This window comes from Hylobates moloch, unplaced genomic scaffold (genome assembly GCF_009828535.3).
Source record: "Hylobates moloch isolate HMO894 unplaced genomic scaffold, HMol_V3 SCAFFOLD_6, whole genome shotgun sequence".
Classification (NCBI taxonomy): Eukaryota; Metazoa; Chordata; class Mammalia; order Primates; family Hylobatidae; genus Hylobates; species Hylobates moloch.
This window is the reverse complement of record NW_026652281.1, coordinates 105,416,643-105,443,016: the sequence shown is the minus strand read 5'-3', so window position 1 is coordinate 105,443,016 and position 26,374 is coordinate 105,416,643. Positions and strand designations below refer to the sequence as shown.

Below are 26,374 nucleotides of genomic sequence, written 5' to 3'. Positions count from 1 at the left end.
TGTAAATACTGCTTTGGTTGCCAGAGCAGAGGCCCTAGCTGTGAGTTTTGGGTGTATAGGCCAAATTTAAAGCAAGGAGGCTGGATGTGCTCGTGAATGAAAGGGGGGTAAATTAGCAAGTGAACACAGGACAAAGCCACCATGGAGCACCCCCATGTTTGCAGACTGGGGAAGAGGAAAATGAGCGAGGGAGACTGAATGAGAGTGACCAGAGAGATGGACAGAAAACCCACAGAGTGTGGCACCCTGAAACCAAGGCAGAACACATGTCAAGCAGGAAGGATTGATTCATTGTGTCCAATCTATAAGGCCAGTGATTACAGCTTGAGAAGTGACCATTGGGTTTAGCAACATGGAGGTCACTGGCGACCTTGGGACAAGCAAATGCAGCAGAGCAGCAGAACACCTCACTGGAGGCTCCTCATGAAGAAAAGGACAGGTGCCGTGGCTCACACCTATAATCCCAGAACTTTGAGAAGCTGAGGCAGGCAGATCACTTGAAGTCAGGTGTTTGAGACCAGCCTGGTCAACATGGTGAAACCCCATCTCTACTAAAAATAAAAAATTAGCTGGGCATGGTGGCGGGCACCTGTAATCCCAGCTACTTGGGAGGCTGAGGCAGGAGAATCACTTGAACCCAGGAGGCAGAGGTTGCGGTGAGCCAAGATCACACCACTGCATTCCAGTCTGGGCAACAGAGTGAGACTCCATCTCAAAAAAATAAAATAAATTAATTAAATTAATTAAATTAAATATAAAATATAAAACAAAGAGAAATCACTTTGCCTAACAGACTAAGGTAAGTTAAAAAGACTGACAACACCCAGTGCTGTTGGAGATACAGGGAAACAGGTATGTGGCACCCTTACAGTGTGTAAATTGGTCCAGACTATGCCATGGACACAGGCAGCAGGCATCAAAAACTTGAAACACACCCACCTTCTGACCCAGCGACTGCATGCCTAGGAATTTACTGTAGGAAAAAAAAAAGAGGAGCATAAAGGTATCTTTACAAGAATTTAGGCTGGGCACAATGGCTCACACCTGTAATCGCAACACTTTGGGAGGCTGAGGCCGGAGGAAATGCAAAAATTAACCAAGCATGGTGGCACAAGCCTGTAATCTCAGCTACTCAGAAGGCTGAGGTGGGAGGATCACTTGAGACTGGGAGGTGAAGGCTGCAATGACCTGTGATCACACCCATGGGTGACGGAGTGAAACTCCATCTCTTTAAAAAAAAAAAAAAAAAAAAAAGAGTTTAACAAAAAGTGCTGCTAGTAATTGTAAAAAAAAATAGAAAGGGCCGAGAATGAAAGCCTGGTTAAACTGTGGGTACATTTATTTACACAAAACAAAAATAAAGCACCTGGCTGGGCACAGTAGCTCACACCTGTAATCCCAGCACTTTGGGCGGCCAAGGTGGGTGGATCACCTGAGGTCAGGAGTTCGAGACCAGCCTGGCCAACATGGCAAAACCCTGTCTCTACCAAAAATACAAAAATTAGCTGAGCATGGTGGTGCACATCTGTAATCCCAACTATTCAGGAGGCTAAGATGGGAGAATCGCTTGAGCCCGGGAGGTCGAGGCTGCAGTGAGCCAAGATCGCACCACTGCACTCCAGCCTGGGTGACAGAATGAGACTCTGTCTCAAAAAACAAAACAAAACAAAACACACCCATTACTGTAGCCATTAAAACTGACCTAGTTTCACTGATGTGGAAAAAACTGGGTGAAAAAATCAAGTTACAAAGAAATACGTATAATGAGTTCCCATTTGGGGGAAAAAAAAGGCATACATACAAATATGATTATATGCCCCCCAACACAGTGGCTATATTACAAAGTATTAACTGGATTAGTTCTGAATTACAGAATCCCAAGTGATTTTAACCTTATTCCTTGGAAGGCAGACTGTATAGAGGTTATGGGCAGAGGCTCTAGGAACAAAAGACCTGGGTTAAATCCTAACTCTGTGAACTCCTTATAGGACAACTTTGGACAAATTACATAGCATCTCTCCACCTCAATTTCTTCATCAAAGGGGATGGCACCACGATCTACCTTAATGTATGGAGGAAGAATAAATGAGTTTATACATATATGTGTGTGCATGTGTGTATATATGTGTGTATGTGTGTATATGTGTATGTATGTGTATGTGTATATGTATACGTGTGTATATGTATACATGTGTGTACATGCGCATATGTACATGTGTCCATGTATACGTGTGTGTATATGTATATACATGTGAGGGAATTCAGAAAAATGACTGATACATACTAAGCACTCAGAATATTGTCCTTTTTAGTAATAGGCATGAAATAATAATAATCAGAAAAATACTAATAATGTTTTTAATTTTATGAGCCTGTATTGCTTTACTTTTTATTTTATTAGCTTGCTCAAGAATGATTTAGTGTGTGTGTGTGTATATATATATATATATATACTTTTTTTTTTTTAAATAGAGTGGTGGGTCTCGTTATGTTGCCCAGGCTGGTCTGGCACTCCTGGCTTCAAGTCATCCTCTCACCTCAGTCTCCAAAGTGCTGAAATTACAGGCAAGAGCCACTGCACTGGGCTGAGTAATTATTTTTAATTGTGGTAAAATATACATGATATGAAATTTTACACAGCTTTTACAGTCATACAAAATATTAATAATAATGTTCAATTTCGGGAGCAAGAGAAAAACTCTCAGAATCTAGTATTATTGTAATCATTCCACAAGATTGAAATAGTGGTCTACCAGGTTGAAAAAACTAACTGGGCATGCAGGACTGGCTTAGCAGTTTCTACCATGAAGCCTGTTCAAGGCACCAGGGTCTGTAGCTGTCTTTTACTTTTGTCCCTTGCTGCCTCCTCAGCTGAAGAATGGTGAGTAATTTATCCAATTTAAGTTTAAAATTGCCAGCCTGGGCAACATAGTAAGACCCTGACTCTACAAGAAATTTAAAAATTAGCCTGGTGTGGTGGCACACACCTGTAGTCTTAGCTACTCAGAAAGAAAATAAAGCAGAGGAAGGAAATTGGGAACATGTGTTGAGGCCGTAATACACAGTATGTATGATTCCATTGCCTTTTTTTTTTTTTTTTTTTTTCGAGACAGAGTCTTGCTCTGTCGCCCAGGCTGAAGTGCAATGGGGAGATTTCGGCTCACTGCAACCTCCGCCTCTCGGGTTCAAGTAATTCTCCTGCCTCAGCCTCCTGAGTAGCTGGAACTACAGGCGCGCACCACCACACCCGGCTAATTTTTGTATTTTTAGTAGAGACGGGGGTTTCACCATATTGGCCATGCTGGTCTCAAACTCCTGACCTTGTGATCCGCCCACCTCGGCCTCCCAAAGTGCTGGGATTACAGGCACTGCGCCCAGCCCCTGCCCCCACTCCTTTTTTTTTAAAGAGACAGGATCTCACTGTCACCCAGGCTAGAGTACAGTGCCATGATCATAGCTCAGTGCATGATCTATGGCCTAGCGCCAGGAGTTCAAGGTTACAGTGAGCTATGATTAAGCCACTGTACCCCAGCCTGAGTGACAGAGTAGGTCCTTGCCTCTAAAAAACTAACAATAAAAATTAGGCCGGGTGAGGTGGCTCATGCCTGTAATCCCAGCACTCTGGGAGGCCAAGATGGCTGGATCACCTGAGGTCAGGAGTCTGAGACCAGCCTGGCCAACATGGTGAAACCCTGTCTCTACTAAAAATACATAAATTAGCCAGGCATGGTGGCTCATGCCTGTAATCTCAGCTACTCAGGAGGCTGAGGCAGGAGAATCGCTTGAACCCAGGAGGCAGAGGTTGCAGTGAGCCAAGATCGTCCCACTGCACCCCAGCCTGGGTGACAGAGGAGTGAGACTCCATCTCAAAAAAATAAAAATAAATATTTTTAAAAAACTAATAATAAAAATAAATTTAAAGCTGTTTTTAACTGTAGAGCAACTTTTTAAAAATTTCTTCTCTTCTCCCTCTGACTCAAGTTCCAAGGTTCAGTAGTTTTATTTATCTTCCAGCTGAAAAACTGGAAAAACAGTGCTGTGTTTACTTTAAAATAAATGCGTACACTGTCTGTCAGGCACAGCTGCTTAAGACCCACGGCCCATCCACCAGAACACTCCATCCTCACGGAGCAATAAGGGAGGAGGCCCACCGCTCATGACTGGCCTGTCTGTTCTTGGAATGTAAAGTGCTGCAATAACCCTCTGCTCAAAAGATTTTTAAATAGATAGGGGGTTGTTTTCTTTTTCTTTCTCTTTTTGAATCTGGTAGACACACATGAGGAAAGAGAAGAAACACACACAGAACATGGACAGCGTAAAGTACGGAGCTTTTCAAAATCAACTTCACCTTTCATGGCGGTGTGGGTACAGCAATTCTCAAATCGCCTTCTGTGCATTACAGATGTGAAGGAATTTGTAAATATATAAATAGTGTTGAGTGCCAGGGTTCTCATGAGAATGGAGGAAGGTTAGGAAGAGCCCTGTGGAGCTGAGTTGGAATTGGTGGATTGGTGGCCTCAGTACAAATTCATAGTGTTTAATATACAGGTTCAGAAGCCAGGCACAGGACCGCACGCCTGTAGTTCCAGCAAGTCCGGAGGCTGAGGCAAGAGGATCGCTTGAGCCCAGGAGTTCGAGGCTACAGTGAGCTATGATCACACCACTGCACTGCAGCCTAGACGACAGAGCAAGACCTTGTCAAAAAAAACAAACAAACAAACGACCCCACGTTTGTTATGGAAGGTACCTGACTTTATTTTCCCCCCGAGTGGTTAGCTTACTGGTTCTCAAACAAGTGTGTGTCCGAATCCCGAGGGCTTGTTGGCCTGAGAATTTACATGTCTGACATATTTCCTGGAGATGCCCGTGCCGCTGGCCTCAGGATCACACTTCAAAAACCACTGGGTTAGCTGATGATCCTAATGCCACTTGTTTGCCTTTCTCTTCTAATTTTAAATGCCATCTTTATCACATAGTAAATTTTATCTATATTGGATTATGTTGGGACAAAAATATATGATGGGGACATGTGAAAAGATACAGCAGCAAGCTTGAAGAGGCAGCCACTGGACAAGACAGAGATGATTTTAGCATCAAATCAACACCAGAGGCCAGGAACAGTGGCTCACAGCTGTAATCCCACAGCACTTTGGGCGGCCAACGTGGGAGGATCACTAGAGCCCAGAAGTTTAAGACCAGCCTTGGGCAACATGGTGAAACCCTGTCTCTACAAAAATACAAAAAAAAAAAAAAAAAAAATTAGCCAGCGCATACCTGTAGTCCCAGCTACTCTGGAGGCTGAGGTGGGGGGATCGCTTGAACCCAGGAAGCTGAGATTGCGCTACTGCACTCCAGCCTGGGTGACAAAGCAAGACTCTATCTAAAACAAACAAACAAAAAAACAAAAAAAAGGCCAGGCGCATTGGCTCACGCCTGTAATCCCAGCACTTTGGGAGGCCGAGGCAGGTGGAACACCTGAGGTTGGAAGTTTGAGACCAGCCTGACCAACATGGAGAAACCCCGTCTCTACTAAAAATACAAAATTAGCTGGGTGTGGTGGCGCATGCCTGTAATCCCAGCTACTCGGGAAGATAAGGCAGGAGAATCGCTTGAACCCGGGAGGCGGAGGTTGCGGTGAGCGAAAATCATGCCATTGCACTCCAGCCTAGGCAACAAAAGCAAAACTCCATCTCAAAAAAAAAAAAAAAAAAAAAATTACACCAGAAATAAGTTATAACCCATGGAATAAAATCTGAATCCATGAGTAGAAGCTGATAATACATACCTACACACACGCATACAGGAAAAGGGAAAGCCCTTCTTTGCAGTACTATGCCAATTAATAAATGCAGAAGGAAGGATGAAATTCAAAAATAAAAATTTATAGGCATCAGAGTAAAATCACTGGATGCAGAAACTAGCAGGTGAAGGTGTGATGAGGAATAGACATTTACATAGTCTCAAAGTATCTCCCCATAAATTATAATACCTTTTCATTCTCAAGGGGAAACAGTAATTTTGCAGTGGAAAAACCTGACACACAACACCTTAAGTGATGAAAGTTAATGTCATCAATAATAAACAAGCTGAGTCATGAGCTTCCAGATATGCTGCACTGAGAAGGACACAAAGTCACTCCTGGGTGTTCCTGCCAAGAATGCACACTCTGAATCTAACCATGAGGAAAAGCAGACAGCCCCAAGTTGAGGGGAATCTGCCAAATAATTTTTAAAAATTAGCTGGGCAGGGTGGCACACATCTGTGATCTCAATGAGAGGCTGAAGCGGGAGGATTCCTTGAGCCCAGGAGATAGAGGCTGCAGTGAGCCGTGTTCACACCATTGCACTCCAGCCTGGGCCACAGAGCAAGACTCTGTCTCAATTAAAAAAAAAAGGGGGGGGAGGTTGGGGGCAGGCACGGTGGCTCATGCCTGTGATCTTAGCACTTTGGGAGGCCGAGGCAGGCAGGTTACCTGAGGTCAAGAGTTCAAGACCAGCCTGGCCAACATGATGAAACCCCATCTCTACAAAAATACAAAAATTAGCTGGGCATGATGGCGGGTGCCTGTAATCCCAGCTACTTAGGAGGCTGTGGTGGAACAATTGCTTGAACCCAGGAGGCGGAGGTTGCAGTTAGCCAAGATCATGTCATTGCACTCCAGCCTGGGCGACAGAACGAGACTCCATCTCAAAAAAAAGAGGTCTGTACTCTTCAACAATGCCAATGTCATGAAAGACATAAATACCCTAAGGAACTGATCCAGATCCGGATTTGAAGAGACAGAACAACTAAACACTGCATCTTGCATGAGGTCCTGGACTGTGACAGCTGGGAAATCTGAATTAGATTAACAACACTACAAAAATGGGAAATTTCTTAGTTTTGTTAATTGTACTGTAGTATCCTTCTCCTTTAGGAACCAGACACATCAGTATTTAGGGATAAAAGAAACATGAGGTTTGTAATTTACTCTAAAATGGCTCAGAAGAACACAGTGAAAGCAAATGTAGCAAATTTTAACAGTTGGGTGAAGGATGACATTGAGGAGTTCTTTGTTCTATTCTTGTAACATTTCCCTGAATTTGAATTTTTTATTTTTTTGAGACTGGGTCTGGCTCTGTCATCCAGACTGTAGTGCAGTGACACAATCACAGCTCACTGCAGCCTCTAAGTCCTGTGCTCAGGTGATCCTCCCACCTCAGCCTACCAAGTGGCTGGGACTACAGTTGCATGCCACCATAGCCAGCTATTTTCTTTATTTTTATTTTTATAGAGACGGGGTCTCACTATAATACTGAGGCTGGTCTCAAACTCCTGGGCTCAAGAGGTCCTCCCACCTCAGCCTCCCAAGTAGCTGGGACTACAGTTGCATGCCCACCATGCCTAGCTATTTTCTTTATTTTTATTTTTGTAGAGACTAGGTCTCACTATAATACTGAGTCTGGTCTCAAACTCCTAAGCTCGAGAGAGCCTCCCACCTCAGCCTCCCAAAGTGCGGGGAGGTATGAGCCACCACGCCCTGCTATTTTTTATTTTTTGTAGGGATGGGGGGGTGGCGTGGGTCTCACTATGTTGCCCAAGCTGGTCTTGAACTCTCATGCTTGAGCAATCCTCCTGCCTTAGACTCCCAAAATGCTGGGATTACAGGTGTGAGCCATCGTACCTAGCCTGAAATTATTTAAAAATACAAAACTTGGGCCGGGCGCAGTGGCTCACGCTTGTAATCCCAGCACTTTGGGAGGCCAAGGCGGGCGGATCACAAGGTCAGGAGATCGAGACCACGGTGAAACCCCGTCTCTACTAAAAATACAAAAAAAAAAAATAGCCGGGCGTGGTGGCGGGCGCCTGTAGTCCCAGCTACTCGGAGAGGCTGAGGCAGGAGAATGGCGTGAACCCGGGAGGCGGAGCTTGCAGTGAGCCGAGATTGCGCCACTGCACTCCAGCCTGGGCGACACAGCAAGACTCTGTCTCAAAAAAAAAAAAAAAAAAAAATACAAAACTTGGGGAGGGAAAAAACCTACTTCAAGCTACATTCACCTCCTTGAAAGTAGGAGATTCTGGGAAAGCCAAAGTCTGCGGTGTTCCTGGGGAGAGCTGCAGGAGCGGGGAGCTACAAGAGGAAATGGAGTATTAGACTCTACCTGCTAACAATGTGCAGAAATTAAGAGCAGCCAGTGGGTGGGGACAGATGAAACATGCTGGTAACTCTTGAAACTGCATCATGAACATTATGTTTGAAAATTCCAGCCAGGCATGGTGGCTCACACCTATAATCCCAGCACTTTGGGAGGCTGAAGTGGGCAGATCACTTGAGGTCAGGAGTTCAAGACCAGCCTGGCCAACATGGTGAAACCCCATCTCTACTAAAAATAGAAAAATCAGCTGGGCGTGGTGGTGTGCACCTGTAATCCCACCTGCTCAGGAGGCTGAGGCAGGAGAATTGCCTGAACCTGGGAGGCAGAGGTTGCAGTCAGCGGAGATTGCGCCATTGCACTCCAGTCTGGGCAACAGAGCGAGACTCTGTCTCAAAAAAAAAAAAAAAAAGAAAATTCCTCTAGTAAAAAGATGTTAAGGCCGGGCACAGTGACTCATGCCTGTAATCCTAGAACTTTGGGAGGCTGAGGCAGGAGGATGGCAAGGTCAGGAGATCGAGACCATCTGGCTAACATAGTGAAACTTCATCTCTACTAAAAAAAAATACAAAAAATTAGCCAGGCGTGGTGGTGGGCGCCTGTAGTCCCAGCTACTCGTAAGGCTGAGGCAGGAGAATGGCATGAACCCGGGAGGTGAAGCTTGCAGTGAGCCGAGATCATGCCACTGCCCTCCAGCCTTGGGGACAGAGCAAGACTCCGTCTCAAAAAAAAAAAAAAAAAAAAAAGAAAGAAAGAAAGAAAGAAAAAAGATGTTAAAAACTCAACTGGCAACATCAAAAACTGGGTTCTACCCAGAGATGACTAGAACTACCTTTAAGAGGCAAACCAGCACTTTTGGGCAAGTCTTTTTGCAGCCATGGCCAGCGCAATGTCCCCACAGAGAGAGTCAGCCCAGGTTGACCATCCGCCACTGCGGGACTTGAGTGAAACCCTGCATTACAGCATCCCTCTGCCTAAAAGAGACAGAAAACAGCCAGCTGAGTTTCCCAGCCAATGTCCAAGTCCACCCAGGGGAAACAAGGGAGCAAATGAAAGAACGAATTCTGTCCGTGGAAGAGGAGAATGCCAGTTAGGGTAACCATTGCCCATCAGGTCCTTCCCCAGGAAAAGATGTTGCGGGAAGACTGGGCCACGGTGAGAGGAGTCACCTAACGCATTGTGACCCACTTACCCTGCACAGCTGTATGCACGATTCGACACCACTCTGCAAACATTGTTCCACACCAAGAGCAAGGGGCAGGCCCATGGGGCTGAAATGTCCCATGTTAAAGACAGCTTCCCCACTCTACCGCCCTCAAAGCTTCTTTTTTTCTTTTCTTTTCTTCTTTTTTCTTTCTCTCTCTCTCCCCTTCCTTCCTATTTCTCTCTCTCTGTCTCTCTCTCTCTCTCTTTCTCTTTTTGACAGAGTTTCACTCTTGTCACTCAGGCTGGCATCCAATGGTGCAATCTTGGCTCACTGCAATCTCTGCCTCCTGGGTCCAAGTGATTCTCTTGCCTCAGCCTCCCGAGTAGCTGAGATTACAGATTTGCGCCACCATGTCTGGCTCATTTTTTGTATTTTTAGTAGAGACAGGGTTCCACCATGTTGGTCAGGCTGGTCTCGAACTCCTGACCTCAGGTGATACACCCACCTTGGCCTCCCAAAGTGCTGGGATTACAGGCGTGAGCCACCGTGCCTGGCCACCCTCAAAGCTTCTGCATTTGTCTCATCCTAGAATTCCCTCCTGAAACAACCTCAGGACTGCCTTCCCTTTAGGCAAGACGGTCTTGCATCAGGAAACAGGGTCTCTGTGGTCCATCTCCGAGATTCAAACCTCCCCATCTTTGGGAAGATTTGCAATTACCAGAAATAACCTTGCTCTAAATAGAAGACTTTATGAAACATGGCCAGAATGTTAGGTACATAGGCTACGTACGCCATTGCCATCCTAGAAGATTTGTTTTTCTAAGAAAAAGCCCACTGCCCTGTTGCAATCCACATTTTCCAACAGACTCTGATCTGATTTGCCTGCTACCTAACCCAGCCACATGCACAACGTGCTACAGCTGGTGCCAGCAACAGCAGCAATAGCTACAACCAATACCACAAACAATATAACCACTGGAAAACATAGAAAACATCCACTTAAATAACTCTGGGTTTGAAGATAAAATCACAACAGTAATTACAAACGATCAGAGCACAGTAAAATTTATGGGATGGCAAATTGGTACAACACTAGAAAACTGATGGTGTCTACTAAAGGTAAGCATACATCCACCCTGTGAACCAAAGCTCCTAGATCTGTACATACGCAATAGAAATGTATGTGTGTGTCCTTCAAAATACATGTCCTAAGAGTGTTTATGTCAGCATTGTTCATGATGGCCAAAAACTGGAAACAACTCAAATGTCTACCAATAGGAGAATAAAGAAATAAATTATGGTGTATTCATAAAACAGAACACTACACCCAAATACAAAGACAGGCCATGGCCAGGCACAGTGGCTCACGCCTGTAATCCCAACACTTTGGGAGGCCGAGGCGGGCAGACTACCTGAGGTCAGGAGTTCGAGACCAGCCTGGCCAACATGGCGAAACCCCATCTCTACTGAAAATACAAAAATTAGCCAGGCGTGGTGGCAGGTGCCTGTAATCCCAACTATTCAGGAGGCTGAAGCAGGAGAACTGCTTGAACCTGGGAGGTGGAGGTTGCAGTGAGCCAAGATTGCACCATCGCACCCCAGCCTGGGTGACAAGAGTGAAACTCCATCTCAAAAAAATAAAAAATAAAAATCAAAGACAGGCCAGTCATGGTGGCTCATGCCTGTAATCCCAGCATTTTTGGAGGCCAAAGTGGGAGGATCGCTTGAGACCAGCCTGGGCAATATAGCAAGATCCCATCTCTACTTAAAAAAAAAAAAAAAAAAAAAAAGACAGACTGTTGACACATGCAAAAAAATGGTCATATATCTTTAATCTCAAAGATATAAAATGAAAAGCCAGGCATAAGAAAACATACTGCATGTTCTCACTATTATGAAATTCAACACTAGGCAAAGCTAAACAACAGTGATAGAAGTCAGAATAGTGGTTATTTCAGAGAGGAGAAATTAACTAGAAGGGACAATGGGAAACTTCTGGGGATGCTAGAAATATTCTATGTCTTGATGTGGGTGATGACTACACAGCTGTGGACACATGTACATATTCAAGTTGTAACACTAAGAATGTTTTTTGTTTTGTCTGTTTGTTTTTTGTTTGTTTGTTTGAGATAGGGTTTTGCTCTGTCACCCAGGCTGGAGTGCAGCATGATCACAGCTTACTGCAGCCTCAATCTCCCGGACTCAAGAAATCCTCCCACCACTGCCTCTCAAGTAGCTGGGACTACAGGTGTGCAACACCACACCTGGCTAATTTTTTTTAATTTCTTTTTTGTAGAAACAGGGTCTCACTATGTTGCCCAGACTGGTCTCAAATTCCTGAGCTCAAGCAATCCTACCACCTCAGCCTCCCAAAGTGCTAGGATTACAGACATAAGCCACTGCACCTGGCTGCCTTTTCTTTTTCTTTTTTCTTTTCTTCTTTTTTTTTTTTGGAGAAAGGGTCTTGCTCTGTCACCCAGGCAGGGGTGGAGTATCACAATAACAACTTGCTGCAGCCTCAGCCTCCTGGGCTCAAGCAATCCTCCCGACTCAGCCTCCCGAGTAGCTGGGACCACAGGCACACGCCACCACACCTAGCTAATTTTTTAAATTTTTTGTAGAGATGAGTTTTCACTGCTACATTGAAAGAAAAAAAATTCAATATCCAGGGGGGGAAATTCAAAGACAAGTATAAAGCAAACATGTTTTCATTATTAAATAAAAATGGACAAGGATAGGCTGGGCGCGGTGGCTCACGCCTGTAATCCCAGCAGTATGGGAGACTGAGGCAGGTGGATCACCTGAGGTCAGGAGTTCGAGATCAGCCTAGCCAACATGGTGAAACCCCATCTCTACTAAAAATACAAAATTAGCCGGGCATGGTGACGTGTGCCTGTAACCCCAGCTACCAGCTATTCAGGAGTCTGAGGCAGGAGAATCACTTGAACCCAGGAGGCAGAGGTTGGAGTGAGCCAAGATCATGCCATTGCATTCCAGCCTGGGCAAAAAGAGATAAACTCCATCTCAAAAAAAAAAAAAAAAAAGACACAGATAAATGCAGTAAGCTTTCAACCTGAAAAGCTATAAATGAATGAATGAATGAATAAAACAGATCTAGGGCAAATAGTAGCAAAAGTTAATAAAGTTAAAGACAGAAATTAATATTACAAAATATGGTGTATCTGACAAATCCAAGAAGTTGTTCCATGAAAAGTAAATTTAAAAGCAAAAATTAAAAACAAAAATGTTTAAGTTAGTCAAGAAAAAAACTGGGGAAACATACAAATAGCAAAAATTTAAAGTAAAAAATACTACAGACGTTTTTAAACTGAGAATGATATTTAAAACCATTATTCTAATAAATTTGAAAATCTCATGAACCGATTTTCTCATAAAAAAATGAGTTAACAAAATTGAGTCAAGACGAAACAAAAAAGCTGAACAAACCAGTAATTATGGGGGGGGGGACTGAAAAAAAAAGTCATCAAAGAATTATTTCAAAGCAAGATGCCAGACCCAGTTGGTTTTATGGGTGAGCTCTTTGCTGCACTCATGGAACAGATAATTCCCATGTTATAGAGACTGTTCCCAAAGTTGGAAAGCACATCAATTTACTTTATAAAATTAGCTTGGTCTTGATTCCAAAGCTGACAAAAATAGACCAAAGCTACAGACAAATACCACTAATGAATACAGATGGAAAACCCCAATATAAAATATTAACAAACAATTCTAACAAAATTTTCAAGGAATAGTCTATCTTGAGCAACTAGGTATATTCTAGAAATTCTAAGATAATTACTATTAGGAAATTAATATATTTTTTAAAATCTTTTCTAGAGACAGGGTCTCACTCTGCTGTCCAGCCTAGAGTGCACTGGCACAATCATAGCTCACTGCAGCCTCAGGATCCTGGACTCAAGTGATCCTCCTGCCTCAGTCACCCAAGTAGGTGGGACTACAGGCATACACCATCACACCTGGCTAATTTTTTTTTTAATTTTTAGTAGAGACAGGGTCTTGTTATGTTGCCCTGTCTGGTCTCAAACTACTGGCCTCAAGTGATCCTTCTGCTTCAGCCTCTCAAAGTGCTGAGATTACAGGTATGAGCCAGTGTGCCCAGTTGTAGAAATTAATACAGTAATTTAAAGAAGAAAAATCATATAATCATTCCAATAGTTGCTTAACAGATATTTGATAAAAAGTCAACACCCAACCCAGGCAACACAGTGAGATATCACCTCTAAAAAAAAAAAAAAAAAAAAGAAAAAAAAATTTAAATTAGTAACACACCTATAGTCCCAGCTACTCCAGAGACTGAGACGGGAGGATTGCTTGAGCCTGGGAGGCAGAGGCCACAGTGAGCAGTGATCATGCCACTGCACTCCAGCCTGGGCAACAAAGCAAGATCCTGTCTCAAAAAAAACTCAACATCCTTCCTTATTTTTTTTTTAACCTGCAATGATTAATAAATCAAAAAGATTCCCAGTCAGAAAGGTGCCAAAAAATAAAATAAAATAAAAAGAATAAAGCAAAAAGGTTACTAACACCCAACCTTATACCTAGAAGTTATTTACTAGAGGGCATTTCTCTATCATCACTAAAACAGAAAGTTTTATGCAAAGCAACTAACACGAAATAGAAATATAATTATCTCTTAGGATTAACAAAATTATCAGTGTCACAATCCACATAAACGTCTACCAAGCAGGCTGGACGCAGTGACTCACGCCTGTAATCCCAGCACTTTGGGAGGCCAAGGCAGGCAAATCGCCTGAGGTCAAGAGTTGGAGACCAGCCTGGCCTTCATGATGAAACCCCGTCTATACCAAAAATACAAAAATTAGGCATGGTGTTGAGTGCCTGTAATCCCAGCTACTCAGGAGGCTGAGGCATGAGAATCGCTTGAACCCGGGTGGCGGAGGTTGCAGTGAGCCAAGATTATGCCACTGTACTCCAGCCTGGGTGACAGAGTGAGACTCCATCTCAAAAAAAAAAAAAAAAAGTCTACCAAGCAAACTCAAAAGAAACTACTGCAAACCTATACTAAAGGACTCAGTCAGATGACAAAAGAAAATGCAGAAACAGCCATCTACCAACAATACTGAGTTAGAAGACAGAATAAGAAAAGATCCCACTGAGGGCCGGGCGCGGTGGCTCACGCTTGTAATCCCAGCACTTTGGGAGGCCGAGGCGGGCGGATCACGAGGTCAGAAGATCGAGACCACGGTGAAACCCCGTCTCTACTAAAAATACAAAAAATTAGCCGGGCGTGGTGGCGGGCGCCTGTAGTCCCAGCTACTCGGAGAGGCTGAGGCAGGAGAATGGCGTGAACCCGGGAGGCGGAGCTTGCAGTGAGCCGAGATCGCGCCACTGCACTCCAGCCTGGGAGACAGAGCGAGACTCCGTCTCAAAAAAAAAAAAAAAAAAAGAAAAGATCCCACTGAAAATAATACCAAAGGTTTTTAAAATTTAAAGTGGAATCTATTTAAAGATAACTTCAAAATTATTTGAATTAATTTAGAAACATCCCATGTTCCTAGGTGGGGAGATTCAGTATGAAAATTCCCCATTACGTTAACTTTACATATGACAGGACTCCATAAAATCTCAAGAGATTTTTTGGGGGGCATGGGGAGTAGGAAGAGGAGAGAATCTGATGAAACTGTTAAGGTTCATCTAGAGATGTGATATACACAAAGAAAAGAAGCATGAAGACTTTGAAAAAAAAAAAGAGAAACTTAACTGCCAGGTATTAAAACATAGTTTTACAATAGCTTACACAGAGTGATTTGGAAAGGCTAATAAAACGATGGATTAAATGGAAAGTCCCTAAGCAGGCCCAAGTACACATATGTTTTTAATATAAGCTGAAGCAACTCAAGTCATTGGGGAAATAGATGGATTATTCAATAAGTAGTGCTAAACCAATCAGCTACATATTAGGGAAAAAAATGAATTAGATCCCTATTCGTACTGGGCACAAAAAGTAATCAAATATTTAACAATAGTCCCAAATGAATCACAACAGCTATTAGTTTGTCCTACTGAGATAGGCCAAATTCTCTGTGCCCAAGTTTTACTGAAATCACATTCTCTCTCATGGCTTCCAAGACATTTCTCATGGACACTTGAAAAGATTATCACATTTCATAAAATACAAAAAAGTAAAATTGTGGCTCATGCCTGTAATCCCAACACTTTGGGAGGCCAAGATGGGCAGATCACTTGAGGTCAGGAGTTCGAGACCAGCCTGGCCAACATGGTGACACTCCCGTCTCTACTAAAAATACAAAAATTAGCCGGGCATGGTGGCAGGCACCTGTCATAATCTGAGGCAGGAGAATCACTTGAACCCAGAAGACAGGGGTTGCAGTGAGCCAAGATCGCACCACTGTAGTCCAGCCTGAGCGACAGTGCGAGACCCTGTCTCAAAAAAGAAAAGAAAAGAAAAATCTTCTGACGCATGTTACAACATGAACAAGCCTTGAGGACATTATGTTGACTGAAATAAGCCAGTCATAAAAGGACAAATACTGTATGGTTCCACTAACATAAGCTACCTGGAAAAGCCAAATTCACAGAAGCAGAAAACAGAGTGGTAGCTGCCAGGTGCGAGGGGAGGAGGGGGAGTCATGGTTTAATGGGCACAAAATTTCAGTTTTGCAAGGTGAAAAGAGTTCTGGGGATAGATGGTGGTGATGGTTGTACAAGGTGAATGTACTTAACACCACTAAACTGTACACCTAAAAATTATTAACGTCATTAACTGTACGCCTAAAAACTATTAACATGATTAATTTTACATCATGTGTATTTTATCACAACTAAAAATAAATATAGGCTGGGCACAGTGGCTCATGCCTGTAATCACGGCACTTTGGGAGGCCGAGGCGGGCAGATCACGAGGTCAGGAGATCGAGACCAGCCTGGCCAACATAGTGAAACCCTGTCTCTACTAAAAATACGAAAATTAGCCGGGCACGGTGGTGGGCGCCTGTAGTCCCAGCTACTCGTGAGACTGAGGCAGGAGAATCGCTTGAACCCAGAAGGCGAAGGTTGTGGTGAGCCAAGATCGTGCGACTGCACTCCAGCCTGGGCAACAGGGCAAGACTCCGTCTCAGAAAAAAAATAAATAAATAAAAATAAATACATATTGATACATTTTTAAAGAGAAAAAGGCATATTGCAAAATAATATGTTCATGTATAATCTCAATTTAGTTTCACTGATGTCATAAACATCAATATACGTCTACAAATATAAAAAAAAAGATCAGAATAAGGATCTGAGGAGAAATAATTATTTGAAAGATAAAATTAAAAAGCTCAAAAATGTATACATCAAAATGTTAACAGTAGTCAGGTATAGTGGTGCACGCCTGTGGTTCCAGCTACTCCGGAGGCTGAGGCAGGAGATGGCTTGAGGCTGGGAGTTTGAGGCTACAGTGAGCTGTGATCGTGCCTATAAATAGCCACTACACTCCAGCCTGAGCAATATAGTGAGATCTCATCTCAATCTAAAATTTAATTAATTGGCCAGACGCAGTGGCTCACATCTGTAATCCCAGCACTTTGGAAGGCCAAGGCAGGCAGATCACTTGAGCTCAGGAGTTCCAGACCATCCTGGCAACATAGTGAGACCTACTCTCTACCAAAAATATGAAATACGGCCAGGCCATGGTGGCGTGTGCCTGTAGTCCCAGCTACTAGGGGTGGGGGCTGAGGTGGGAGGATCACTTGAGCCCAGGAGCAGAGGCTGCAGTGAGCCAAGATCGCACCACTTCACTCCACCTGAGTGACAAACTGAGAAACCTGTCTCAAAAAATATATAAAATATAAAAATAAAAATTAATTAATTAAAGTAAAATTGCTTTTTTTTTTTTTTTTAAGACTTGCTCTGTCACCCAGGCTGGAGTGCAGTGGTGCAATCTCGGCTCACTAGAACCCCCACCTCCCAGGTTCAAGGGATTCTCCTGTCTCAGCATCCTGAGTAGCTGGGATTACAGGCACCCACCACCATCCCCGGGTAATTGTTGTATTTTTCTTAGTAGAAACAGGGTTTCCCCATGTTGGCCAGGCTGGTCACGAACTCCTGACCTCAGGTGATCCACCCGCCTCAGCCTCCCAAAGTACTGGGATTACAGGCGTGAGCCACCGCACCCAGCCATAAAATTGCTTTTAAAAAAACATTAAACCGGCCGGGCGCGGTGGTTCACGCTTGTAATCCCAGCACTTTGGGAGGCCGAGGCGGGCGGATCACGAGGTCAGGAGATCGAGGCCACGGTGAAACCCTGTCTCTACTAAAAATACAAAGAAAAAAAAAAAAAAGAAGGAAAAACATTAAGAATAACTATCAGGCTGGGCGCGTGGCTCACGCCTGTAATCCCAACACTTTGGGAGGATGAGGCGGGCAGATCACCTGAGGTCAGGAGTTCAAGACCAGCCTGACCAACATGGTGAAACCTCATGCCTTCCTTCCTTCCTTCCTTCCTTCCTCCCTCCCTCCCTCCCTCCCTTCTTCTTCTTTCTTTTCTTCTCTTTTCTTCCTTCTGTGGCCCAGGCTGGAATCGACTCGGCTCACTGCAGACTCCCTGCCTCCGGCTCCCGTGATTCTCCTGCCCCGGGCTGCGGGCTGCCTGGGATTGCCGGCGCGCACCACCACCGCTGCCTGCTCTCCTTTGGCTGGAGGCGCGGTTTCGCCTTGTTGGCCAGGCTGGTCTCCAGCTCCTGACCCGGAGTGCTCTGCCCGCCTCGGCCTCCCGAGGTGCTGGGACTGCAGACAGAGTCTCGCTCACTCGGTGCTCGGTGTTGCCCGGGCTGGAGTGCGGTGGCGTGGTCTTGGCTCGCTGCAGCCTCCGCCTCCCAGCCGCCTGCCTTTGGCCTCCCAGGTTGCTGGGATTGCAGCCTCTGCCCGGCCACCGCCCCGTCTGGGAGGTGAGGAGCGCCTCTGCCTGGCCACCCCGTCTGGGAAGTGAGGAGCGCCTCTGCCCGGCCGCCTCGTCTGGGAAGCCGCCCCGTCTGGGAAGTGAGGAGCGCTTCTACCCGGCCACCCTGTCTGGGAAGAAGTGAGGAGTGCCTCTGCCCGGCCGCCCCGTCTGGGAAGAAGTGACCCGGCCACCCTGTCTGGGAAGAAGTGAGGAGTGCCTCTGCCCGGCCGCCCCGTCTGGGAAGAAGTGAGGAGCGCCTCTGCCCGGCTGCCCATCGTCTGGGATGTTAGGAGCGCCTCTGCCCGGCTGCCCATCGTCTGGGAAGTGAGGAGCGCCTCTGCCCGGCCGCCCCGTCTGGGAAGAAGTGAGGAGCACCTCTGCCTGGCCGCCCCGTCTGGGATGTGAGGAGCGCCTCTGCCCGGCCGCCCCGTCTGGGAAGTGAGGAGCGCCTCTGCCCGGCCGCCCCGTCTGGGAAGTGAGGAGCGCCTCTGCCCGGTCGCCCCGTCTGGGAAGTGAGGAGCGCCTCTGCCCGGCCACCCCGTCTGGGAAGTGAGGAGCGCCTCTGCCCGGCCACCCATTGTCTGGGATGTGAGGAGCGCCTCTGCCCGGCCACCACCCCGTCTAGGAAGTGAGCAGCATCTCTGCCTAGCCGCCCCGTCTGGGAAGTGAGGAGCGCCTCTGCCCGGCCACCCCGTCTGGGATGTGGGGAGCGCCTCTGCCCGGCCGCCCCGTTTGGGAGGTCTACCACGGAGGCCAGAAGCAACGTGGGGGCTGGACGTGGTGGCTCACGCCTGTAGTCCCAGCACTCTGGGAGGCTGAGGCGGGTTGATCACTTGGGGCTAGGAGTTCAAGACCAGCCTGGCCAACATGGCGAAACATATGAAAAATACAACAGACAAACAAACCAACCAACCCAGCGACAACAAAACAGGTCTACCCTGGAGTCATACTCTAATTTTTTCTATTTTCCTCCCTTTCTGATCCTTTATCCCACTTTCTTTTTCTTCCTCTTCCTTCTCCTTCGTCAAATAGAGGATTGAGTTATTATTATTGATGCATACAAAGTCCCTCTCTCATTTATTTTCTTTAACTCCCACTCCCCATTTCTATTCCCCGTCTTCCCATGTGCAACCTTCCTAATGTTTGATATGCATCTTTTTGTTTGTATGTATTTTTGGAAAATGTTTATTGTTTTGTATGCAAAAAAAATTAATAAAAAATAAATAAAATAAAAAATAATGTAAAAAAAAAAAAAGAAACCTCATGTCTACTAAAAATACAAAAATTAGCTGGGAATGGTGGCACACACCTGTAATCCCAGCTACTTGGGAGGCTGAGGTGGTAGGGTCGCTTGAACCTGGGAGGCGGAGGTTGCAGTGAGCCGAGACTGCGCCACTACACTCCAGCCTGGGCAACAGAGTAAGACTCCATCTCAAAAAAAAAAAAAGAAAAAACAATAACTATTACTAGGTGCTGTGCTTACGGGCAAATTTTGTTTTCCTTCTGTAATTTACAATTTCTACAAGGACTTTTGCTAACCAAAAGCAAAAGTATATTGGCTGGGCGAATGAAGAAGAAAAAAGGACCCTCATGCTGGTTGCTGCATCCTAATGTGAGGCTATCCACAAGTATATTTCCAAATATTGCAATAAATAGAATTCTCCCTGATGATCAAATTACAAAAGGCTGGCTAGGGTTTGGGAAAATAAACACCAATTCAGAAGACAAAGCAATCAGGGAGTTCTCTGCAGGATTAAAGTGGAGGCGCATCTCTGGTTTTAAACAATTCCTCAGGCCAGGGTGGGTTCAGCACATCTCTATGTGCCCAGCCGAAAAGAAAAGACCAGAGGAGGCTCAAAGAGCTTTCAAGTGGCCCATCGCTTAAAAGGACAGGCTTGGAGAGAAAAGAAAGACTCTTAAATCAATGTAACACGCTCGCTGGAACACAACGCTCCCCGCCCCCACCTCTTTCCTAAGCTACATCCACTTTCAGAAAATACTTTCTAGACATCAAGAGAAAAAGGAGCCTTTCTTTCCATGCCATTCATTCGCCACATATGGTACTGCTCTGAATAGAGGCCTTATGAAGGAGGGTCCAATACCACAGCCATGGGCCACGCCACTGACCACAAACAGCAATAAATAGATGAGGATTTATATGTCCGTGACGTAGAGGCACACTGGCTAATTCAGATGGCGTGTCCATCACGTTCCAACATCCAGTAAATGTTTACTGAGTGCTGAGTAAGCACAGGGCACTATTTGTAATACTATCCCAGACACACACGTGCACACACGCACACAGGCATGCACATACACACATATACATATACACACGCTCCTTTGTTCTGTTTTAGGGCTGAGGCTAGAAAAGCAATGATTTAGGCTAGAGGCATTTGGCAGTTTCATTCAACATATCACACATCTCCTGCAACGGGAAGAGAAGCAGAGGCAGACAGAAAGTTTCCAGTCCCTAAGGAAGGATCAAGGGCAACACACCACTGCATCACATTACTAGAGGCCCTGGACAAAGAGGGCTAAACTCTGTAGTAGAGGCAGAGAGGAGCCCTCAGCCTTCCTAAAACTCCAAAGACAGTATCCAAGGAGAACAGAGGTACCGCAGCCCCTAGTCCTGGGGGAAACTGCAACACCAGGTTGATCTGCCAGGTCCTCCCATCCCCACCAAGGCATCACGTCGGCGCCCCCTTCATCATACGTACTTTTGCCCCCATTGTTCTTCAAGACATTGGAGAGGTTGACAGATGCAGTGCCTAGCAGTTCATTTCTCAAGGTATGGCAGCTCCAGACCTTTAAATCTAAATGACTCTGGGCCGTGACATTCCTGGAAAACAAATATCTGATTCATTACATCCAAGCAGATCATTCCTATAACTTAGAAGAAAACATTTAAACTAAACTGCTGACATCTTGGGGAGGGGTAACCAAAACAAGCAGACACCCACATATATCCTTTCCCCCCTCAAAGCTGACCCTGTAACCCTCTAGCTAATAATGAACGCTCTATGAGCTCAGTAGTGTAGGAACGACTAAAGAGAGCCACCTTGGGTACCATAGGCAGAAAAAGTCGGAGGTGCCACAGGGAATCTCTACCTCCCACAACCCCCTCGGAGCACCCTCTCTCTTTCCCCATCTTGCTGCATTCAAAAAGAAGGGGCTTTCTCTTACAAAATGATGATCTCATTCCAGAGAAGCTCAGAGCTCCCAATGCGCTTCCCAGTCTTCTTGGTCTCACTGGGGAGTCCATCCACCGCCACCTCCACGTAGGAGTTAATTCGAGGTTGACGATTATGCACCTTGGGCTTTGCGGACACCACTGGGAGAGAAAGAAAGAAAAAGTCAAAGTTGAGTCCCAGGGCTCCCAGATGCCCCCCTGTGGCAGATGTTCCGGCTCTTTTTAGTTATTTCTTTAAAAAATAAATCAATACATTTTGTTTTGTCTTGATTCTAAAAACTTTTTAAAGAAATGTGAGTACACACACCAAAAAAATACGAAGTGTAAGAAAAAAAAAACATCCCTAACCTGAAACCACTGGGATAACTGCCAGTGATCATCATTACCAATTTATCATTGGTAAATTGCCTTCCAGATTTTCATCCTTTATTAATTCAATTCTTTAAAAATTCTTCACCCCCATAAGTCACTCTTAAATGACTGCAATACAAGCCCATAATGGTATATGTTAACTATTCTTTCATTGTCGAATAGACTGCTTGCAATTGTTCGCTCTGGGGAAATTACCGTGAACATATACATCTGCATGCCTTTCTTGAGTATTCCTCCAAAGGATATGAACACTTTTTAAAGTTCTTAAAACTGCCCATTCCTTTCCAAGAAAGGTAAACCCATGTAGCCTCCCATCAGTGCTACAGGAGAATATTCATTTTACCAGACATCACAGAGTGCTAAGGGATATGCTTGTTCACTTTTTGCAAATCACGTGGGTTAAAAACACAGTGTAAAGATAACAGCTAAGGCCAGGCGTGGTGGCTCATGCCTGGAATCCGAGCACTTTGGGAGGCCAAGGTGGGAGGACTGCTGCAGCCCAGGAGTTCAAGACCAGCCTGGGAACATAACAAAATTTATAATTTTTTTTTTTTCTGAGATAGAGTTTCGCTCTTGTTGCCCAGGCTGGAGTGTAATGCTGCAATCTCGGCTCACTGCAACCTCTGCCTCCCAGGTTCAAGCGATTCTCCTGCCTCAGCCTCCTGAGTAGCTGGGATTACAGGCGCCTGCCACGATGCCCGGCTAATTTTTGTATTTTTAGTAGAGACAGGGTTTCACCACGTTGGCCAGGCTGGTCTCAAACTCCTGACCTCAGATGATCTGCCTACCTTGGCCTCCCAAAGTGCTGGGATTACAGGCGTGAGCCACCGCACCTGGCCAATTTATAAATTTTAATTGAAATAAATAAAGATAATATTTAAGATTTTATGAGTAATTATTAAAGACCCTCTGCCATGTGCACACATTATCTAACTGAATCCTCACAACAAACCCATGAGGCAGGGAATATATCATCACCCCATTTTACCCAGGAGAAAACAGGCTTGAGAAGCAAGGTCACTGTCCCATTCTACATAGCCAGGGAGCTACAAGCCAGACTGTGCACCCGGCCGGCCTGATTCCACATCATGCTGCATATTATTATTGAACTTTACTTATTTGTTCTATTGCTGTTCTTCAATTACCAGCGAGGTTGAATATTTTTGCCATGTGTCATTAGTCATCTACATTTCTTCTTCCGCTCATAGCCTTCATGTGGCAACAATTCTGATGTTCGTTTGGGAACAGCAAGCCAAAGACTCATGGAGCACAAAGCTACGCAAGCATCACGCCGAGGAGCTAGACAGACATCCTATTGTATATTACCCCGGTGGAAACGCCAGGTCGCTAGGGTAAAACACATCTAGATGTCTCCCATCCTGCCCCAAATCACAGATACAACTGATGCTCCCTTGCCCGTAATGGCAAGTCTATCCTAGCCTGAGCTTCCCTGTTTGCGTATAAGCAAATCCCTCCCTCCCAAGACTCTTCTGAAAGGTGACAGTCCTACAATGGTGTCTACAACTTGGCAAAGGCCAAATTCACCTTCAGATTTTTTATAGCTGTAACTGTCTTCCTCAGGCCCCAAAGGAACAGAAGGGAGGAAGGCAACAGATAAAAAATCAGCTGTGGCTAAGATTCAGAAGCGACAAGGGAATAGTACTAGGAATAAAGGTTTGTGGTACTGAGGCATGGTAGAAAAATGAGGTGCAGTGATTTGCACACGGACCAAGGTTAACTGAGGCCACCTGGTGGTAAGAGCATGAATCTACATGCCTTTAAAAAAATAGGGACTACAAACAGTGCACGACTTGGGACTTTTGACTTTACAGTGGTGGGAAAGCGATATGCATTCAGTAAAAACTGTACTTTAAATTTTGAATTTTGGTCTTTTCGCAGAATAGTCATATGCGGTACTACTGGGCAGCGGCAGTGAGCCGCAACACCACTCAGCCACGTGGTCACAGGGGCAAACAATTGATACTCTGCCGTGTACCCCTTCGCCAGATGATCTCACCTAGCTGCAGGCTATCGAAGTGTCCTGAGCACATTTAAGGTAGGCTAGGCTAAGCTATCATGCTCGGCAGATTAGGAGTATCAGATGCATTTTCAACTTGCGATATGTTCAACTTATGATGGATTTTTCAGGACGTAACCCCACTGTAAGTTGAGGAGTATCTGCGCTGATACACATACACATTTTTTCCTGAAACTCTGAGAGTAAGCTATAGATGTTGTGCCCCTTTACTCCTAAATACTTCTGGGTGTATTTCCCAACAAACACATTTTCTAACATAACCAATAGCACAATTATCAAAATCAGGACATTTAACTTTTTATAATACTAAGATTTAATTTACAGACTTTATTCATATTTTGCCAATTGTCCTATCAATGCTCAACATAGCAAAAAAAAAATATTAAGAAAAAAAATTTGTTCTGATCCAGGCCCCAATCTAGAATCATATGTGGCATTTAGTACTCTTATTTTGAAGCAGGGCATGGTGGCTCACGCCTGTAATCCCAGCTCTTTGGGAGGCTGAGGCAGGCAGATCACTTGAGGCCAGGAGTTTGAGACCAGCCCGGGCAACATGGCTAAACCCTGTCTCTACCAAAAATACAAAAACTAGCTGGGCGTGGTGGGGCACAACAGTAGTCCCAGCTACTCAGGAGGCTGAGGCATGAGAATTGTTTGAACCCAGGAGGCGGAGGTTACAGTGAGCTGAGACCACACTCCAGCCTGGGTGATGGAGCGAGACTTTCAAAAAAAAAAAAAAAAAAAACCTCCTATTTTGAAGTTTCCAATCTATAGAAAAATTGAAATAGAACAATAAATACTACATACTCTTCACCAATTGTTATCATTTTGCCACATTTGCTTTCTGTTCTATGTGTCTATAGCATCACTACCCACGAGAACTTCCATCATGACGAAAATGTTCCACATCTGTGCTGCCCAGTACATTGCCATGAGACACATGTGGCTATTGACACTTGAAATATGGCTAGTGCAAATAAGGATACGATTTTTAAATGCTATATAATTGTAATTTAAGTGTAAACAGTTCTATGTGGCTACAGTGACTATCCTATTGGACACCACAGGTTATAGATAAATGCCATCTATGTCTCTATGCATGTGTGTGTGTGTATATATCCACATTTTTTTTCCTAGGTAAAACCATTTAAAAGTAAGTTGTAGACCAGCTGGAGTGCAGTGGCACGATCACGGCTCACTGCAGCCTCGACCTCCCCAGGTGAAGCAATCCTCCCACCTCAGCTTCCTGAGTAGCTGGGACTACCAGCGCACAACACCACGCCTGGCTAACTTTTTAATTTTTTTTGTAGAGACGAGGTTTCACCCCATTGGCCAGGCTGATCTCGAACTCCTGGGCTCAAGGAATCTGCCTGGACTCAAGCAATCCACCCGCTAGAGCTTTCCAAAACACTTGGATTACAAACATGAGCCACTGCCCAGTCCCCAAACATATTTTTAAAGACATTTTTCCCCCAATTCGGTACCTAATCAATATATACAAATTGCCTGTGGCTACTATCTCCTTAATCTTTTAAAATCTAGAACATCCTTCCTTCTTTTCCATGGCAATGATTTTTGTTTGTTTAACTTTTTGGTTTTTTTCTTTTATAATCCCAGCAGCTTTGCCAAGGCAACAATGATTTTTAAAGACTTCCACCAGCTGTTATAAAGAATGCAGCAAATTCTACATTTTTCTGATTGTGAAACTGCCTTTGCAAAATTATGACAGAGAAATCGGGACATAGTTGATTCCATCTTACTTCTGATTTCTAAGCTGTCCTTGGTCATTCCTGGGCATGGGCCAAGCTAATTTTGGGAGAAATTTAGTTTATAGTTTCTTTTTTTTTTTTTTTTTTTTGAGACAGGGTCTTCCTCTGCTGCCCAGGCTGGAGTGCAGTGGTGCAATCTCATCTCACTGCAGCCTCCACCTCTGGGGCTCAAGCAATCTTCCCACCTCAGCCTCTCAAGTAGCTAGGACTACGGGTGTGCGCCACCATGCCTGGCTCATATTTGTATTTTTTGTAGAGACAGCGTTTCCATGTTGCCCAGGCTGGTCTCAAACTTTAAGCCTGAGCTCAAAGCCATCCACCCGCCTCAGCCTCCCAAAGTACTGGGATTACAGGCATGAGCCACCACACCCAGCCTATAGTTTAATCTTAAAGCAAGGCTAGCTGGGCATGGTGGCTTATGCCTGTAATCCCAACACTTTGAGAGGCTAAGGGAGGCAGATCACTTGAGATCAGGAGTTTGAAACCAGCCTGGCCAACTTGGTTAAACCCCGTCCCTACTACAAATACAAAACTTAGCCAAGCGTGGTGGCGCACGCCCGTAGTCCCAGCTACTCGGTAGGCTGAGACACGAGAATCACTTGAACCCAGGAGGCAGAAAGTGCAGTAAGCTGAGATTGCGCCAATGCACTCCAGCCTGGGTGACAGAGCAAGACCCTGTCTCAAAAAAAAAAAAAAAGCAAGGATAATAACAGCCCTTCCCAAAACGAAGCCACCTTTGTAAAACTAATCAACAGCCACAAGGTTAGGATTATGGGAGGAGCTTGAATTCTAAT

General features: G+C 44.9%; 1 protein-coding gene across 2 annotated transcripts in view; it reads right to left on the bottom strand.

The window, feature by feature from the left end:
* WWP2 (WW domain containing E3 ubiquitin protein ligase 2) overlaps positions 1-26,374 on the bottom strand; it is a 188,404-nt gene that overhangs the window by 129,840 nt on the left and 32,190 nt on the right. For both annotated transcript variants that reach the window (XM_032157790.2, XM_032157791.2), the window contains 2 exons: positions 21,395-21,542; positions 20,929-21,050 (listed from right to left, as the gene is read on the bottom strand). In XM_032157790.2, the coding sequence (XP_032013681.1) occupies positions 20,929-21,050; positions 21,395-21,542 (270 nt within the window). The remainder of the gene's footprint in view (positions 1-20,928; positions 21,051-21,394; positions 21,543-26,374) is intronic.